The sequence below is a fragment of the Triturus cristatus genome, chromosome 12 (assembly GCF_964204655.1).
Source record: "Triturus cristatus chromosome 12, aTriCri1.1, whole genome shotgun sequence".
Taxonomy (NCBI): domain Eukaryota; kingdom Metazoa; phylum Chordata; class Amphibia; order Caudata; family Salamandridae; genus Triturus; species Triturus cristatus.
In genome coordinates, this window is record NC_140595.1 from 780,166,705 (window position 1) to 780,187,289 (window position 20,585).

General features: G+C 48.0%; 1 protein-coding gene across 6 annotated transcripts in view; it reads left to right on the top strand.

The window, feature by feature from the left end:
* ARHGEF15 (Rho guanine nucleotide exchange factor 15) overlaps window positions 1-20,585 on the top strand; it is a 344,297-nt gene that overhangs the window by 164,086 nt on the left and 159,626 nt on the right. For 5 of the 6 annotated variants that reach the window (XM_085639089.1, XM_085639083.1, XM_085639084.1 and 2 more), the window contains one exon: window positions 6,670-7,392. In XM_085639089.1, coding sequence (XP_085495215.1) covers window positions 6,690-7,392 — 703 coding nt within the window. In that variant the 5' untranslated portion in view covers window positions 6,670-6,689. Of the gene's footprint in view, window positions 1-840; window positions 967-6,669; window positions 7,393-20,585 lie in introns of those variants that run through there. The other variant, XM_085639087.1, reaches the window with a different exon arrangement.

Consider the following 20,585-nt stretch of genomic DNA (forward strand, 5'->3'; position numbering starts at 1 on the left):
GCTTGGTTTCCAGTCCAGGGAGGATCTGGCCTGACTGGACTGTTCCCATTGGGCGCAGGGTCAAGACTGATTTGATAATGCCCTCACACACCCCAAGGGATGTCATGCTTCATCATTTGGGCATTTGCCCCTCGTCAGGCCGGCGCTGCAATGCCTGACGGGCTCCCGAAACCGGGGCTCTTTGTCGGGAATCTTTTGAAGAAGCCAAGGCTAGAGCTACCTCACTAATAAAATTACTGAAATAAGTAGGACGGCCCTAAACCTTTTTTAAACATCTCACTCCTCGTGCACTACCTTGCCCTCACACCCACACGCACCCATACGGCTTCTTCAAAAGATCCCCGACAAAGAGCCCCGGTTTCGGGAGCCCGTCAGGCATTGCAGCGCCGGCCTGACGAGGGGCAAATGCCCAAATGATGAAGCATGACATCCCTTGGGGTGTGTGAGGGCATTACGAAGAAAGACCTGTTCTTCCCTACTTCCTCTCACTTCCCAACTAGCTACCCATAGGAACTGCTCTTCTTGTTCTTAACATTAACCTGCCCTACCACCCTCCACACCCTCTCGGGTATGCCGGTTCACGCTCTCCCTTCCAGACGGTGAGATCCTGTCCACCCGCACGTGCACGCACCCCCATCATGCCATTGCAGGTGAGTGTGTGCTGGTATGAGAAGAATGCTGGTGAGTCGGCGCGTGATTTCACAGTGCACTTCCGGGGTGCCTGCAGTGCAGATGCAGACATCATTCCGCGGTACCGAGGGGTGCCTTGCTGTGCGATCCCGTCCACCACGAGGGAGGCCCGGCGGTGCCTCGGGGGGCTCACGCGGCTGCCAGCATCTCCCAAGGACTGCCCCGGTGGAGACCCACTGCCTGTCAGGTGATGGCTGTAGGACGGGCCAGCCTCCCAGCCCGTGCCAAGAAGATGCCACCCGAGTCTGGCAGAGCGCCATGCTTGGGTGAGTTCAGGTCAGTGGGCCGAGCGCCTGCACTACAAATCTGGCGCTAATTAAATAGCCTATCACAAGCCACATTTTAGTCGCTTTTCTTCCAAAAAGCTGCAGATGGTGTTTTATACTCACATGGTCTTGGTACGGAGGTATTTCTAGTCGTACCGTTGATAATCTGTTTGAGTACCTCACGATCACGACGCCGTGCCGCTCACACGACGTGTTCCAGCGCCTGGAGCTGTACTCGTTGTTTCAACCTGCTCTCCCCGCTTGCTTGACGCTCAACACCGCGAAGGGCACGGCTGGGGCCTGAATTATCGTGTTTCGGATTCGGGTCTGACTCTTAAGTCTGAAGACGTCTGTCTTCTAGGCGCTTTAATGTACTTCATGAGAAGTAAACTGCCTCCGCCATGCACTGCTTGTTGAGCGTGAACCTTGCATCCATTCCGTGCAAAATAGGAACCAATACGGCTTTAGGTTCAAGTGATTAAAGTTTTTAAAAAAATGCAAACATGTGAGTGCAACAAATAGTGTACATGGACATAACATACTTTATTATTTTATGCGTTAGCCCGTGGTACTTAAAACCGTGAACGTTCAGGCTGGTAATGCTATATGGTCAGTGTTTCCTAGTAGGTCCCAATGAGAGACTGTTTTGAAACTTTTGGAAATCTCGACTGCTGCTTTTATGTCTGGTTGCAATATTATATTCTGGTTACTTTGGGGATTACAATCAGAAAAAATTACCTAAAAAGGCGATATTTTGCAAAGGGAGCGAAATAGTCTGAATGAGCATGGTGGCGGGACACTAGCTTCAGTTTCAGTCTTCGTAAGCCCCGCCCCTTCTACTGTCTGTCTTTTCTTCAGTTCCTCCTCCTGTACCTAGCGCCTCGAAGACCTATCCGGTCACAGCGTGCCTGTGAGAGCAGGTCATGGTACTGATGGATGGGTAATGGGAACTCTTGGAGTCTGCCAGGTGGGTGGGCAAGTCCCACACCTGCCTGGAAAAAACACACGAATGAAGAAAGTGAAAGCGGGCACCAAGGAGGATTACAGAAAAAGAGGTCCTGCCAAGGTGCTTCTTGGCAGGAAGTGGGCATTGTTCACGGTGGCACACCCTTACTCTCTTCCCTAAAACTGCAGTCTGTGCCAACACTACAAAGTTTGCTGTAGACTCTATTCTTTTGAGTAATGCCAGAGACCTGCTGACGACATCTCGCGCCGTCGAACAAGCTATACCTTGTTTCTGCACTGAAACTGCTGAAACTGGAGTCACAAAGCGTAAGTGGAAACTGCAACATTTTCCTACTATAAAACATGGTCAGGAAATATGACTGACTCTGCCCCATCCCTATCGTCCTGTTCAGGGCTCGAGACGGGGTACCACGCGGGTGGACTGCGTTCCCCCACTTATTTTACTGGGTTTTTACCGGGTGGACGCCGTCCCCCTTGCCCAAAAGATGGAGCCGGTACCCGAGTCTGCACCTGCGCGCGCGCTCAGCACTCATCAAACCTCACCTATTGTCGAGAGAGGGCAAACAGAGCTCTTTAAGTTGTTTCAGGTTGATGGAGCTGTTCAGTATGACAGATGGGCGCTCGTGGCCGTATATTAGAAAAGGTCAGTATGTATTCATGCATTTCAGACGGAGACAGGCAAATTTACTGTGGGCAATAAATACGCACCGAACAAGCACAGCTTTAATTTCCCCGCTCCTTTGAGTGTCAATACGGTGAGGAATTCCAACGTAAACATTGTGCTTTGCCGTTTCAACCTGCCCCCATCGCCTTGTAACCTTTGTTAATTAGAGGGGGCTACATTTCATGACGTCACTTCCTGTCGTGATGTCACTTCCGGTGACACCACCCAACTTGGAGCGTCCCCCCACTTCTTTTTTTAGGACTTGTGCCCTGGGGACTCCTGTTAGAGAAACTGGCATGCAGGTAGTGTGTCCAGGGCCGTTTCTAGGTGTTTGGCCGCCCTAGGCGAGAATTGAAAAATGCCGCCCCCTCCCTTTTACTACCATCACTCTCTCCCCCGTCATCCAGGCTAGAACAATTAATGCATTAGATATTCCCAAACTCATGTTTTTTGCCGCCCTCCCCCTTTTGCCGCCCTAGGCGGCCGCCTAGTCTTGCCTAGTGGTAGAAACGGCCCTGAGTGTGTCAATTCCCCAGTATGGCTGTGTGTCCCCTAAAAGGGGCCGCACTCACAGGTGAAAGGGTTACTGGGGTCTGAGTGCAGCAACTTCTCTCCCTGGGATTTGCGTCTAGATGGTGTTATTGACCGTAGGAAGTCGGCCCCCATTGGCCCTCGTGGGTTGTTGGGGTGGGGTTCGGTGGTCCAATGGCTTGCACCAGTTCTCGGCAAGCACGGTTCGGTGTTGTACTTGGTTGAGTGGGTTACTTGCTTCAGAAAAGGAGCGGAGAGCGGGACCCTGGGTCACACTGCAGCCGGTAGACTAGACTGGTAGCAATGTAAATCCAGTATTTGTAAAGCGCAAACAATCACCCGTAAGGGTCTCTAGGCGCTGGGGGCCATTGGGAAGATTAAGCAAGCTATTGCCCAGAGTCACATGGTTCCGGGCTGACCTGCCGCTGGCACCGGTGATCGAACCGTGAGCCCCTGTGTTCCGGAGTAAGCCACCCTGGCCGCTGCGTCGCACCTCTTCCATTAGAGCTAGGATGGAGGTGGGGTGTTCGCAGCTACCCCGGAAGGCTGGCTGGACTATGTAGAATCAGAAAAAGAGAGGGGAGGCCAACCATAAGTTCCTTCCTAAGGCAGTATCACTTTTCCATCTCTGTCAAACCATGGAACTCCAGTGTTCAGTTCTAAGTTTGAGCCGGTGGCTTCCGGCACTCTGCACTTATGACAGCCCACCATATGGTGGCGATGTTTGTCTAAGCTCGAGATGAGCTCACTCACAGATGTTTACTAATTCAATATACACTAAAAATGACTAATGCCTGCTGCCCAAGCCACTCTTATAGCTTTGGGTGGCTTTGAACAGTCTGAACCGTCACACCTGTAAGAGTGGGACGGTTAGTAGTTGTGTTGGTACTGTCCTTTGCAGCGCTGGCAGGGGCAATGGGTGGTGTAAGGTGCAGTGCCCTCCTGACACGGTACCTAGCTCTTATATATATTTTTTTACTATTTACAAATTAAGCACTGCCAGTGTTCTTCTCACAGCCAGACTCTGCAGAAGAACGAGCATTCTTTAGATGTCCAGTGGTCCGTCCTGCGCTAGATAACCAGGACCAAACCATTCGGCCAATCTGACCAACTAATTGCCTCACAGTGGGCAGGCCCCTTCATGAGCTGGCATAGCCAGGTGGATTGTCAGACGTATTCAACCGTGCTACATCAAGGCCGGAAGGGTACTTCAGACTCCCCTCGGGGCGCACACTACTCGTCAAAAACGGGCCACTGGTGCCTTCCCTAGCAACATCTCCGTAACTGATATTTGGAAAGAGGCCACATAGTTAATCCCACGCGTTTACTAAAACTAAAAAAGTGTGTGGATATATTGACGAGGCAACAAGCCTTATTTGGCCAAGCCGTATTAAGACTATAATTCCACCCGTGCATCTTTCGCACACATGCCGGCGCGGCTGGGAGGATACTGCTATACAGTCTATGCACAGCGTGTGTATCTACAGCCACACAGGCTATGAACGGAAGATGCTACGTGCCCTGTAAACATCTGTCCATAGGAGGATACTGCTATACAGTCTATGCACAGCATGTGCATCTACAGCCACACAGGCTATGAACGGAAGATGCTACGTGCCCTGTAAACATCTGTCCATAGGAGGATACTGCTATACAGTCTATGCACAGCATGTGTATCTACAGCCACACAGGCTATGAACGGAAGATGCTACGTGCCCTGTAAACATCTGTCCATAGGAGGATACTGCTATACAGTCTATGCACAGCATGTGTATCTACAGCCACACAGGCCATGAACGGAAGATGCTACGTGCCCTGTAAACATCTGTCCATAGCGTGTAGTTCTGAACACCTGTGCTTTGCTTCAGACCTCTTTACTATCTCACTTCATTATACCTAGCGCTTATGCACCATATTCTCTCATCCGCCCTCCATACAGCTTCACTCGTGCGGCGTGGAACGCAATCTACCATGGAGCTGGTGCCCATGCAGAACAGAACGCACCATGAGAGGGGGGATGAAGGCTGCCTCTTGTGACCTAGGAATCATCTTAGAAGAAAAACAACTTGCACATGTCTGAGACCAACACTAGGTGGCAGGAGTATGCTAAGCATGCCAATGAATGAACAGATGCCTACAGGGTTAATAAATACCATAGCTATAGATATATATATATATATATATATATATATATGTAGCTGTAGAGATATATAAATATATATATATATATATAGTTTGATATTTGTTCAAAAATCCAGTGATATCGCCAAATAATCACGTTAACCACCTGAGTAAGCACTGACCAGTACTTAGGACTCTATTTTGGAAATGTTGACACGCAACTTGCACCTGTGAGCACCGCACCTGCCCCGACAGGGCGCCGTCTACTCTATAAATGTTTAAGGACATACGCGCGCACTCTGTCTCTCTCTTGCACACTCTGTCTCTCTCTCGCACACTCTGTCTCTCTCGCACACTCGGTCTCTCTCTCGCACATCTCTCTCGCACACTGTCTCTCGCACACTGTCTCTCTCTCTCTCTCTCTCTCTCTCTCACACTCTGTCTCTTTTCCTCTCTAAACAGAGGCTGGAAATTCTAACACTCCTTAATAACACTAATTCCGCTATCTATACCACCACTTTTTCAAAGGAAATAGATTTTTTTTTTTAATTGCTTTTTTGGTTTGATTAGTAAAAGAGTGAAAGGGACCATTTTACAGCATGGTCACCCAATAAAGGTCCAGATCAGTTTCAGCATACCCAGATACGCTCAATTTGCTTACAATACAACTAAATGTAATGTATTTACCTGGTTAAGTAGGCTCAGGTGAAATTGTCATTACGCTGGCATAATCTCACTTAATTTTGGTAATTTTGTGTTATGCTTGGTGTGTGAAATGCCTGAAACCACGCTATTACACCATGTTGCATTAATTTGCATCATTTGCACAAAAGTCTAGCGTACACAAACAAGAACAACTACAAAGCACAAGAGCAACCAGAAAGCAAGCGGCTGCTGTTAGCCGCAATTGTGTGTTTTGTGCTATTTTTCAACACAAAACTCATATTTGCATCCAAAATGGACACACTGATGCATTTTGTGCAAAACTGGCACTTTGCATAATTACTTCTAATTTAGCCATTTTTTCTGGAGAAATGTTGTATAATCGCACGAAAGCAAATCCCGCAGATTGTGCACGCCACCAGTTATTAGGGAAGTTTGATCCAGACCTTGGGCGCACCTCCTGTAACAAAGTGCGCAAGGTCTCATCTGTTTATGTGGGTAACAATCCGAAGAAGAACTGCTCGCCTCCGGCAGAAATGCATCAAAATAACGAAGAGCACCGCAGTAATTACTGTTTCGTCTTTTTTGTTACTTGGATACTTCCCAAAAACTTTACCTGCATTTGTCAAAATGAAAAGGAAAAAAAAAACTATTTTTAAAAATGATATGCTGGTGTATTTCGTAATTTATTGAGTTGCTGGTGAGCTGTAAATGTTGACCTCATGTTGATCATAAACTAATCAGATGTGGTTTCTCATACTTTTGTAGGAAATGACAAGTGAGCTCTGATGACCCAGCAAGGTAAGAAAATGTCTTCCGCCTCACCTTTACCGCCCCCGACCCCGCCGGTCCAGAAACCGACACGAATCATCAAGGCGAGGCCGCCCATGAGACCGCGGCCTTATTTGCCTCCCAGGCCCGTCTCAGAAAAACTGCACCCTGGAAACCATGTCGGCACCGCTCCATCTGACCCCGATACGAAGGCGCCGGAACCCATGCCCGAGTCGGACAAAACGTCTTCACGAGGGTCTGTATCCAGTGAAATGAGTCCCCCAGGCCCAGCAACCTCCCCAGTGTTTGCATCCCCAACAGAGCCTGCTCCTTTGCAGAAATCAGCCTCTCCTGTGGATCCGCCGGTCTCGCCGGAACAGGTGAAAGAGCATCTAAACTCTATTAAGCACTCTGGTAATGTCAAGAAGATCGTTGGACAGTTTGACCAGGCTGTGGGGCAACAGGACAAGGAGCCCCTCCAACCACCGCCGCTTCCGGAAAAGCGACCACCAACACAGCCTACCAAGCCCATCAGGGTGCCCAGACGCTCTTGCGATAGTGCCTTGCCTCTGCTCAAATGCAAGGCTGTGAACTTTGCCTTAAAAAGCACTGAAAATGGAGTCGAGGAGGCAGCGCCATCGATTGGGAGTCGGGGAGCAGTGGAGCAAGTGGACACGGCTAAGGAAAATCACTGTCGCCTGGAAGGAGGCAGCCATCTTGGTGAGTGAAGGATTGTCCGCGAGAAGAAATTGAATGTGCATGCTGGGTTAAAAGACGAAGTACCTTTATGGGAGCTTGTCTCATGAGAGGTACAGGGGTGGGGGTGTAGAGGGTGATTTTGAATCTGTTGGTGCATTGGTTTTATTGATGTGATGTATTCTTGAAATTTGCAATACAACTAAATGCGGAGACGGGTTCCTAGTAGAGTCGCCATATTATTCTAGGCCAACCAACCTCTTTACTGCCCAGGGGGGACATTTAAGCCAATCCCTGCTCAGTACTGTCTGCCTTCAATCCTCAAGCTCACTTGCACCCCTCGACCCTCCCATTTATAACCAGAGAGCAGAGCGAACCCATGTCCCCTTTCACCTCCAAGTCAATGGTCTGACATTTAATTCTCTTAACTTTCAATTCTTTCAAAATTATGCTGACTGCGGAAAGTCCGTGCTTAAAAATGGAACTTGTGCTGTAAACTTTTGAGCACTTCCTCATACCTGCAGGTAACTTTCCAACCAGGGACCGGTGAGAACAGCACACCTGGGTGAGGGGAGGGCAGGTGTGTTGGTCCTGACTACAGCAATCTGTGTTACCTAAAGTATAAGTTCCACACGCCAGGGGGACATTCCTCTTCCATTCCGGTGCTTTCTGGTGATAATAGCTGTGCTGATGCATTATGCCGCACCCGTCACGGAGAGGTAAGTCTTTGGAAAATACCTGGTGATTTACTGCGCATCAGCTCGCCTTGTGCTTGACGGCTTCTTACTTCCACCCACATGAACCACTCTGAGCTCCAGGCAAAGAGCAGAGGCTTCGTATCGATCATCATCAATTATTTACTGGAGTGAATTCAGCTCCCGCGATATATCCTATAGCGTAGACTTCTCGCTCCCATCTGGACCGCAGATGTGCAGTTCAACTCCTGTTTGGCGGCCCACCTTAATGCATTGGCGCCAGAATATGAAACAGTCTACGTTAGGGGGGCCCAGTGTTGTGATGCGAGCCCATGGGCATCATTGCCCGCCTGCACCGAGAGACCTTCTCAGCGCTGTTCTTTTGCAAACCATGCATAGGCAGTCACTTATAGCAATGCATAGGGGCAAATCGGGTCTGTAACCAGTAAATGGGACATTAGTGCCCAAGGAGGAAAATAGCCATTAAATTAGACAGTTGTGCCAAGGGAGCATGCAAGGCGGTAAGATGGCACATCACCCACGACAGACAAAACTGCCCTATGTGTCCTTTGTTGCTGCTTCTAGATCAAGAATCTGCTTAGAAATCAGCAGGGTCGTAGTGACTGATTTTCACATTGCTGCATCATCAGTGGGGGCGGCCGTCTAATGACGGTAGTATCAAAAAGAGAGCGGGGACTAGGAGCAGGTAAAGGTCCAGTGCCCGTGCTCCAAAACTATTACCAACTCCGGGACGGGGGTGGGGGTGGATCACTGTTCCTAATAGTGAGGTGTAGACAGGTCAGGAGTGACGAGGAGCCCCCGCCCAATGATGAAGCATCACATCCCCAGGGATGTGTGAGGGCAACAAGAAACAATCTAGTTGACTGTCCCTCCTGATCTGTCTACACCTCACTATTGGGAACAGTGACCCCCCCTGACCCTCTCCGGCCTTGATTTCGTCTAATGACTGTGCCAATACCCTTGAGACAGGCCATCAAACAGTGGCAGGAGGCTGGAGATGGCATAATATATTGTGCCCGCTAGCTATGAGTGATCGCATTGCTATGTTGGCAGTTCGGGTACATGGTCATACATTGACCCAGGAGCCTTCAGATGGTGATCGGACTGTTGTGCCAAGAGTGAGAAGTAAGATCATGAAACTGTGCCAGGTGTGAGAAAGCATGTTTCACATTTTTGGTGACAAAAGCATGGAGACATGCTATCTCATTACTGCACACGTGGTGAGGAGACGGGTACATCCCAAGGCCAGACGTTTGGCGAGAGTTTATCTTGTTGTGCCAGGATGGAGAAGAACCATTTTCAAACCGATGCAAAGAGACAAGGTACCTAGTTATTGTGCACGAAGCGTATTCAATGGTTGTACCAAGAGCCTGTGTGGGAAATGACTCCGCATTGAACCTCGCTTGGAAGGAGTGGGACGCTGAAGAAGACGAGGCGCTGGAGTGGAGAGTAGACATAAGATCAATTCAAGGATGGACGGGGCTGGCAATCCGTAGTCTTACAGAAGGCATGGGTGGTGCTGGGCTGATCTGCTGAGTATCGGTCAACTGTGCACGGGGTGCATTATCGGTTGAGCAGCGGATGGCTGTGCCAGGAACACGAGGAAGGCTATTCGATGGATATGCGTGAACCCTGGGGCTCAGGGGATCAAAGGGATTTGCCAAGAGTTGGCTGCTTTGCTCAGAGGTCCTGATCTCCGCCACCAGTATCTCACCCAATTTGGTTGCTGCCGTGGGCTTTGGGACATAGTGGTAGTGGAGTATTCTTGCTACCCTTGTCCTACGAACCTTGATAAGCCAGTCCTGTGTGTGTGGCTTTGTCTAATTAGTTTGATGTTGCCACATCTCTAGCCCGCGATAATGCCCCGTTTGCGTTCTTTGTAGGACAGTAAGGTGATAGGGTTGTGTTGTGTGGATGCATCGCTGACTCCTGGTGAGCTGCGTGACCCCGACTGGCCAAGCCATAAATAACAACATTGACCATTTATACACCTCACGCCGCAAACTGAACTGTCCTTGGGCGCTCCATTCTATCTCCTGCTTTGTAGCGTTATGTGAGAGTGGTTTGTACAACTCGTGCACAGGCCTTCGTATAGCAAGACCGCATTGTTATACTCAGGGCAGTAATACTCTATGGCTCTCAACCAGAAAATAGGATTTAGAGGAACGGAGCATTGCCTTGTGGGTGGTGGCTGATGCTACTAAGTGTGTAGGGGGAACCTCACTCCGGTCCCCCCCTAGCAGGGGGCTACCACCGTGACGCTACAGAGCAGTGGTGCTGTATACGAGCAGCTATACTATGTTTATCCTCTTAAACTATGTTTCTTTCATGATCGCTCATCCCATGCCTCCTTTAGCTGTTGCCAGAGGGTCCCCCTAAGCATTTTCTATAGAGCGAGAATTCTTGAAGTAGATTGATACCACACTTCTAATGCATGCCCATTGTTTTACCCTGAGGGAGCCCGTTGCGTCTGACCTGACTCCTGTCTCTCTCTCTTACACTTTGGGGAGGCATATCGTGGGACATCTGACCACATGTGTGTTTTCATATGAAGGAGTGAAACTGGGAATGGGATGGGTATCTTGTTGTTTGAAAGATATGAGCGAGGTACGTGATAATTAGCATGATATGCACAGTGTATGATGGTGCCCAAATTAGTTGTTTTTTTGTGTGTGCTGGCTTCGTGGTGTTTGCGATCTCTTGACCATGCCTGGTGGTTTTCACTCTTGCGGTAGAACAAAACGTGCCTTTGATTGGTGGCTCTCTTGTAACGAAAATCTTAGTGTATGTGCAGTTGCGGCAACCCTTGCGTGCGCGAGAGAGTACTGCAGCGGGTGGAGCAGTGTTGTCAGGTAGGCTAGCAGAATTCCAAAGATCTTTCGAGGGTCTGGCATGTGATATATTATGCAAGTGCCTAGAGTCTGTGTTGTGTTAAAGAAGTGCAAACCTTGGACTACAAATCGCCATGTTCACTACTTTGGAGGTCAATGCTAGCATTGTGAAAGCACCACATGGCAAACTGGTACAGCCAGCATTGGGGTGGGGTGCAGCTGCAGTGACATCTTGTGCCACAATAGCCCAGAGAGCCAATATGCATTGGGCACTGTCATACGGCTCAAGGGGGAGTTATTGCATTGTGAAGGAGAGCCAACCAAGGAGTGAACCTGGGAACTGTGTACGGGGATACTAGCAGCAAAATTCCTGATCCCTCTGAGAATTCTGAAGGAATGTTTTTTATGCATGATTCACCACACATCACTTTTGTTTCTTGGGGCATTTGTTTGTTTTGCTTAATAAGTACCACCTACTCTTAGTTCATTTCATTCCCAAACAATGGCACAGAAGATCCCCTATATCGTGGAAGTAGTGGAGAACTGGCTTTCAAACCAATTCAATCACATTAAGTTGGCTTTGTGTGCAAACCTGCCCTTCAAGTGGTAAATGGACATTTTCACTATGCGTTTATCGCATATTTGCATGTTATGTTCTCGGATGCAATCTCTTCTTGGACCGGAAATATTACAACTCGTTGTACTCCTCTTTTGTTTGTTTCAGCCATGACTCATAACCACGTAAACCTGAAGCCCACAATAAACTTGCTGTATAGTGGGAGATTTCAAAATGTGTGCTTTACAAGAGCAGCTTGTCTCAAAATAGCAAGAACATTAACTTGGACTGATATATAGATCTTTGGATAACACATTGAAACAGGGAAGTTATCGTATGAAGTTGGATACTGATATTCGCATCTATTTGATGGGACGGAAAAGCATAGCATGAAGCACTGTAAAGCCCTTATACCATCCTGAAAGGAACGGGTGGGTTGAAAGTTTGAATCAATTAGTGGTAAATAGTTGTTTGCTTGAGTTGGTAATCAACTTTATTTGGGTGTACTTGGCATTTCTTAATTTAACCACTGACAAGTACTTAAGAGAACCATGGCAAATATTCAATTGTTTCTTGTTTCGTTTTTAAAGTCCAAGAGGCGGGTTATTACCAAGGGTATGTGAGAGCCTTAGGAAAGTTTAGGATGTGAAGCAGGGGTCGAACAATTTTGTCACAATGGGAAGCATTGAGTTAAAGATGTTGTATTTTCCAAGTCTGGAAATATTGAGGTTAAACTTCTAGTGTTGGCCAGAAACGGTTTATCTGGGTTTAAACAAATATAAGTCCTAAGGAGTTGTGTAGATGAAAGGGTATGGACCCTGATTTACCTGAAATCTCAAGGTGCATTGTAGAAGGTGTGGAAGCATTGGACAGAATGTGTAATTCAAACAGAGGCTGCTCAAAAACATTGTGCACGTGTACCTCCTATAACCTGCATATTCTAGGATTAGACAACTACATTGAAATCTCAATTTACTAGAAAAGCACATCTGGCCATGGTGTAGGCGATGGAGTTGTTTCGGAGTGTGACACCCAAGGTGGTGCTGTAACAATTTTCTGAGTGTGGGGTGCTGCCATTAATGTTATGACACTGAAGTCACATGGATTGTGAAAAATGTGAGCGGCAAAGAAAAATAAACAGGGTTAGCAAATGTTCCACGACCATTCAGCAGGAGAATGCTAAGGGTGGGGTTTGTAGCTGGTGGTGCATTTTGGGGCAGTGGTGTGGTAGCACACGGTCATTTACAGACAGCAAAGTTTCCGTTGAAATGACCACTAAATTTGCATAGATATGTAGTTTTACTGGTAAAATTATATAGCGCAAAAATGATAATGTGTGGGAATCTGGTTTAAACGACGATTTATCATATCAGGTCCAATAAATTTAAAATGGATTTATTTTTAACAGCACAGCAACCCAAGGTGACTGATCAGCATCATCCAGACAGAGATAACTGCCCAGAGCATCACAGTCCCTTAAGGTTCCAAATGGAACAAGAACTGTTTCTCATAAGATGCTACTATGCCATAACATAACCATGTTGAACAACAACCATTGAAAATGCAAATGTAACAACATCACCAAGAAAAGTGCCTTGATTTGTTTTGATATTATTAAATTCTATGTTTCCATCACACTTAGAATTACAAAAAATGGGCTTAATGTCTGCTTTCCAATTCCTGATATAATATGCGTATAGTTAACTTACTGCCATGTAAATGTTCTTGTGTGTTAGGAAAGGCTGTAGGATGTCAGTTTTTTCTGATCACCTCCTGTACCGCAACAGGATTGCCACCCAGATCGCTTTTACAATAACCTGTCACTTTGCAGCCAGAGAAATAGAAGTGCATCCCAGGTTTGGAATAAGCAGCAATTTGTCAGAAAAGATAACCTGACATTTGACCTTTGTCTTTTATCAGGCAACAAACACAACACGATAAACCCAAAATATAAAGGCATCTTTATTGCTCATTCACTTTCTGAACTCAGCATAATTATTTCTGGGGGGGTGCTGCAGACCCCCTCCCCCCAATACCCCTTTCACCCAGCACCCGTGCACTGGCTCCATTAGTAAAATGTGTGTTGCTACAAAAAGACGGTATAGCCGAAATCGAGCCTGGTGCGACTGGTTGTGTTACTCCATAAATGTATCAGAGGGAACAGCACATCGGCTATTGCATGAGCTTACGTGTTCATTGACCATTTTTAGGGCCTGAATATATAATAAACCGTATGAAAATAGCCTCACTGAAAGCTTTTTAATTGTTTGTATTTCCAAACAATATCTATGTTTGAATTGTTGTTTTTGGCATTCAGTGCATGAACCTGCAGATGAGTGTAATATTTATAACTTGAAGTGTAAACGGTGCAGTTGTATATTTGGACCACATGTGTTAAAATAAACTGCTTTTATTTTAACTTGTAAATGCTACGAGGAATTGAGGGGTAGCTTGAGGATTCAATTGGGTGAAGGTGTAGACGGCAGAGAGGAAATTAAGTGGGTGCAGCAACAAATGCTACAGCAAGCAATCGGCTCTGTATCGCCTTAAAAGCGCGACAAGTAGACTTGCCAAGTCCATGAGCACGGTAGCACCTTCCATGCTTCTGGGATTTGCTTTGAACTCCTGCAATGTAAAGGAAGCCACATTGTATAGTAAGGGGTTCTGGTTCTGGTATGGCTGTTGTTTTGTGTAGTATGAGGATTTTGGTTATTGGATTGAGCTCTGGAACGCTGGAGAGTGGTCAGAAAGTACTAGGTGAGCTGTGGAATGACGCTGAGAGTAGAAAGTAAAAGGTGGTTTTGGAAGAATAGTGGTAGAAAGTCTGGATAAACAAGGCATTGTACTGTGTGACATTTTTATTGAGATTTTCCTTCTACATCCTTTGTGTGGCGCATTCAAAAGTCTTCCGTGGAGTAACTTGCCGCAGTAAACTTGCCACAAAATAAGAGCGTCTTTAGCTGGGGTACCCAAACTACAGTGACGCTTTCAGCCTTCCATCTCAGTTTAACTATATTTTATTTTGGGTAAAATGCTTTACATAGATGGTTTTTATTCTAAAGGTACCTCTGGTTTAAAGTTTTTAAGACGTGCAATGATATCTGGCCATTTGAGCATTCCGTTTCCCAGGGCAACAATGACATTTTTGAGTCGGTGTGTTGTAATCTGGCGCCATCTAGTGGCCATTTGTACTGATGTTGTAAGGTGGCTGTCCGCATTAGCCTTAATAGCGCTCCAACCATGGCTGAACATACTTGCACACACTCGCTCTCTTTCCGGCCCCCTCTGGACAGGCAGTGGTCTTGCCGAATAATCCTACAAGATCACTACCTCTTCCCACATGTCCATGCAGCAAGGCAGGTCCAACAAGTATCTCAGGCGTTATGTCAAGCCACAGACAAGAGTCATCCAACTACACCACAAGTATTCAACATAGTAGTGCACGGACACACCATGGGTGTTCATGCAGGATGCCCTGATCCAGTACAAATGTTCAGGCTATCGATCTCTGATACGTTAATAAACGGAGTTTAAATAAAAGCAACTTTTTGTTGGTGATTATTCTGAAAATCTGGCATGGATACGTTGGACACCAACACATTACATTTATTCCAGGCCTTGTTGAGCTTGTGCATGGATCAGTCCGCAAGTAGCCTGGAATACAACATTCCGTAAATCCCAACAAGCATCTCATTCTGTACGTATAGCCATACTCCGGAGTACATACACCTACACGCAGAGGTAGATCGTACCTCGTAGGCCAGCTCCAATCACGCATTTCAAATCTTGTCCTTTTCTTACATTTACGTATGGGTTTTCACCTCCCTGGTCCCATTGTGGTTGGAGGCAGGGGTGTGATCATGGTGGACTTGGAGGCAAACTTGGAGACTAAGGTCTCATACAGGAAACCCGTCTCCAGGAAAATGACAAGAGTCTAATACACCGGCCAAGTGGGTTAAACTAGAGCATGACAGGAGTCCACAGGATGTTCCAGAAGGAATCCGCTCTAGGTAAAAGTAAATTATTTTGACCAGCCGAACCTTCACTTAAAGCAAACACAAGGAGATGATGGGCGGAGCGCTGAAACTTTTCAGACACTCGCCCCCAGTCACAGATCTGGGTTGAATCCATCATCGTTCTTTAGCTCACTGCGTCACCCCAGTTCAGACCCAGCCATATGCAATCAGTCTTGACCCCGTTCCTCATGGGAACAGTCTAGACCGAACTGCAAAGCCAGGTCTTCGGGCTGGACTGTTCGATGATGGATTCAACCCTTATCTGTTTGTGGGGGGGGGTCTGAAAAGTTTCTGTGCTCCATCCGTCATGTCCTTGTGTTTGCTTTGTTGAACTTTCACTTAAAGGCAGATCTATGGGTTAAATATGAGATTGTTATTTTCTCTTGTATTTGTTTTCTGTACCCGGCTGGCTGGGGCAGGGATTGCCTTTAGAGTGCTCCGGAAGATCTCCAAAGGTCCACGCACATGTTTCTGGAAAGGTCTGGTGGCACACGGAATGATCTGGAAGGGGCATCCCCTCCCATCCAGAACATTCCGCAATGACCAGCATATCTGAAATGTTTGTTCTCCTGCTCTGTGTTCCAGAAAGATCCATCCTCTTCCCTCCCAGGAGCTTCCTGGCATATGGAATAGGCTAGGAGCAGTCCACTCCAGAGATGCCCGTTTGTTCATTGGAGCGTTCTGCAAAGTGTACCTTTTCCCAGTCTTACAGTAGGACATGGACAGTTCTGTGAGGAACAGACTCCTCACCCCCACAGAGTGGGTCATGTCACCTGTAACATCTTCCTACAGTTCTGGTTTTCTAGCAGTGCTTTCAATGGGCAGGTACTCAGTACCTGCACTTCTTTCATTTGGAAGGGATAGTACCGGCACTTCTCATCACTGCTCCAATGCTTTTAATTGGAGAGTACCAGCACTTCTCTGCATTGGTAGTCTGGGACAAGGGTACCTGCACTCCTACAGCACCAATTTAAGTACTGACTTTTAGTCCATAGCACTTTCCCTGCTTCCGTTTTTTTAGCACCTCGTGTTCCTGTAACTATTGTGCATCGTGACCAGGACAATAGACTTTTACAAGCAAAACGACAAGCCTCGGAATGCAACCTGCTATTGGTTGAAATTGCAACACTGTTTAGTGATGTCACTCGTGAAGTGGGGACACGTGGCACCTTTAAACGCCTGATTCGTGCAAGCATGGAGAGGGTTCTAGAAGCCGCCCCCTCGGAGGCTCGCTGGCTCTGTCCTCTCGCTCGGGCCCCGTACTCGCCCAGGATGATACTAACCAGTGGCGGGCCTGAGGCCTAGTTTCCCGCCTGAACCGAGTCCGTTGGCATGTGTGGGTCTCATGCACAGAAGGTTCTAGAAGCAGCCGCCTCGGAGGCACCCTGTCTCTGTGATCTCGCTTGGGCCCTGCACACGCCCATCCTGACGCTAGCCAGCTGTGAGTGTGTGTTAATATCCGAGGCCTGATCCACAGAAGGTTCTAGAAGCAGCTGCCTCGGGGGCACCCTGGCTCTCAGTGCCTCACCCATCCTGCCGCTAGCCAGCTGTGAGAGTGGCAGGTAATATCTGACGCCCGATCCACAGAAGGTTCTAGAAGCAGCAGCCGCCTCTGACGCACCCCGGCTCTCAGTGCCTCACCCAGCCTGACGCTAGCCAGCTGTGAGTGCCTCACCCATCCTGACGCTAGCCAGCTGTGAGCGTTATCATCCGAGGCCTGGTTTTGGAATAACAAACCCCCTGTGAGACCAGCTCTGAGCCTCTATATCTCCGCGTTTCCTCCCAGACTCAGCCAATCAGATCGCTGCGGGCTGAGGGTTTCTCTTGTATCCTTTCCAGCCTCCCAGGGCCCTGTGTTTCTGCACTGTTAAACACTGAGAGCTGCCTTATGACCAAAAACAGAAATTCAGCCTCGCTGCTAGAGATGGTGTGCAGTAAAATAAGAAAGCCGCTGGAGAGACTCGTAGATCCGCGCAAAGCGTCATGGTCAGAGAGTGGAGAAGAGCTTCTTGGGGGAGTACACCACCAGTGATCTCACCAGGGGTGGCTCCTCCCATAGGGCGTTGAGGTGTCGCCCACTCATATTTTGCCCCATTAAATGTGAATAAACGTATGTACATTTTAAAGCTTATCTGATTCTGCGCGCAGCAATCAGCCCTCAGTTGCGGGCCGGTTGTCTGAGGCGGCTCCTGGAAGCCAGTGCACGCGGGCCCTGAGGGGGGTTGGCAGGGCTTTAAGTGGGATGAAAAAACGAAGGGGTCTCCCAAAGGGGCGTGGTCAATGTAATTAAGGGCGTGGCTTAAAAACACGTAAACTAAAAATCTGTGTTTAGCATAGTGTGCTGCCCGACTTGTATTTTGCTGTTCCTGTCATTGCATCCAGATATATGATACAACAAGTCACATCATACCTACGTGTCAGGACTATTGGCTTTGTCAGTGGTTGTTAGTTGCATAAGATAAATAAGCAGCAACTATAGCTTGTATATAATATTGAAAAAGTGACACCACGACAATGTTGCTGCTCCTGAGTTTCAAAAACAGAAGGGAAATCCAGAGAGAAAAGACTCTTTAAAGGATTTCCCTTTCTCTACAAGGCTCACCACGCGCACATCGAAGTGCTGCTGTCACCGCAGTCCGGGAAAAAAACACGGGCCGCCTGTGCCAGGGCACAAAACAGAGCCCGATAGAGACCCGTTTCGAGGCCCCCTTAAAAAAAACTGCCGGTGCTCAGACCCGGTGAGACCCGGCCCACTTAAAGCCCTGGGGGTTGGGCTTAAACAATATTGAGTTTGATGGACGCCATACTCATGAGCCCACAAAGCGCACATATTGGGTTGGATTGCTGCCTTTCTCCAGCGAGCCCAACTTGCGCACTAGAGGCCTCTCTCCAAAAGTCTCCACCTGCACATTAGTGAGGTGAGGGTGAATCAAAGCCGCAGCTGCCCAACTTGCACACTAGAGGCCGCTCTCCAAAAGTCTCCACCTGCACATTAGTGAGCTGGGGGTGAATCAAAGCCGCAGCTGCCGGTCTCCTAATGAGCGGTGAGTTTGCCTGCCCTAGCCAAGCCTGTTGCTCCTCTCATACTGTGCAATAGCAAGGGAGCAGCGTCTGGATTGGCTGAGAGATGCGATTAGTAAGCCTCTGGTGCAGTGGTGTGCACACGAGGCCGCACAGGGTGGTAGGCTCCTGTCCACAGAGCATGCATGACCAATTTCTGTATGCTTTATGAAGCTGCGCAGTGATTGGCCATTTCTGCTCAGGCAGCCTGTCTCTTTCTTAGTCTCTCCCTTCTGGTGTGCCGCACATTGCTAACGGCAAAAATTGCACAAGGGAGCGTTGGAGAGATGAGCGAGGCCGCACCTGAACTTGTGGCCTCGCACTTGATTTGTCCCCACTCGGAGTCTTGTGATCACATATATCTCAGTGCAAATCCCCTTTTGTCTGGAGTGGAGTCGAGTGGACAGTGGAGTGGACACACCTACATCATGCATCCTGTCTGAATTGGTCCATACATTATGGTTATCTGCTAATTGCGAAGGTGTGCACTGCCGTGTTAAAAAAAAAAAACTATAAAAGGGGATAAAACAAATAAGGTATCCGTTTGTGGCTGATTGTGTTGACCTTGCATGTGGCACTGGCGCTACCCGAGTTTTTAGTCGACGTCGATGCTGGTGTACTGTGCTGTAAGTAGCTCAGGCGCCAAGTGTGAAGCTTGCATTTCCTTCCATTAGACCGGCTCCTCATTTCCATTGTTTTTTCTTTATTTTTACTTTATCGTGATAAGATTTTTGGGCTCTTGCGTGCGTCGGAGCCGAACCCAAGACCTTTTCTCCAATCTCAATACAGATCAAAACACAGTTTAATTTCTGTGAAACCAGGTGAGGGGGTAGGGAGTTGGGAGAGCTGGAGAACAGATATTCTCTCAGCCAGGAGAGCTACTGTGCACAATGACAGCCCTGCAGGGAGCCGTGCACACTAGCATCCCTGCACACGTGCAAACCTTTCAAGGCTGCTTTGTGCATTGACAGCCCTGCGGGGAGCCGTGCACACTAGCATCCCTGCACACGTGCAAACCTTTCAAGGCTGCTCTGGCATTTGGTGGGTCTGTACAGTGCTAGCTCTGTGGTCTGTAGTATTGGAAGCAGATGCGCTTTCTAGTATCCTAACCGAGGCAGATCCCTGCACAGCAGGCTTTGTGGACAGCTAGTTCTGTGCACTGACAGTCTTACAGTCAGTTGTGCACTAAGCTAGAAGCAGGGCTCGAGTCGGGGTACCACGCGGGTGGACGGCGTCCCCCCACTTATTTTACCGGGTTTTTACCGGGTGGACGCCGTCCACCCTGCCCAAAAGATGGAGCCGGTACCCGAGCCTGCGCGCGCGCTCAGCACTCACCAAACCTAACCTTCTATTGTCGAGAGAGGGCGAACAGAGCTCTTTAAGTTGTTTCACGTTGATGGAGCCATTCAGTATGACAGACGGGCGCTCGTGACCGTATATTAGAAAAGGTCAGTATGTGTTTATGCATTTCAGACGGAGACCGGCAAATTTACTGTGGGCAATAAATACGCACCGAACAAGCGCATCTTTAATTTCCCCGCTCCTTTGAGTGTCAATACGTGACTAATTCCAACGTAAACATTCTCCTTTTCCCTTTGAACCTGCCCCCATCGACTTCTAACCTTTGTTAATTAGTGGGGACTCCATCTTGTGACGTCACTTCCGGCTGTGAGGTCACTTCCGGTGACACCACCTAACTTGGAGCGTCCCCCCACTTCTTTTTTTAGGACTTGTGCCCTGGCTAGAAGTATGTACTGGTAGCTGCATTGAAGTCTGTGTGTACAAAACCTCTGCAGGCAGCCCTCAGCACAAGCTGCATGGAGCACTGCAGCCCCACAGACTGCTCCACTTGTGCACTATGTGAGAAGTTGGCCTGATGTATGATGTCACTAGTTATAGTGTACACCTTATATCAGTCCAAATACCCTTATGGTGATTGGTTGTAAAGTCAACCTTATAGACCAGCTATCCTAGTGGTAGCATGGACAAGAGCAGTCTTAGGCTAAACTCTGAATGGCATGTGAAGCCAGCTGTGATA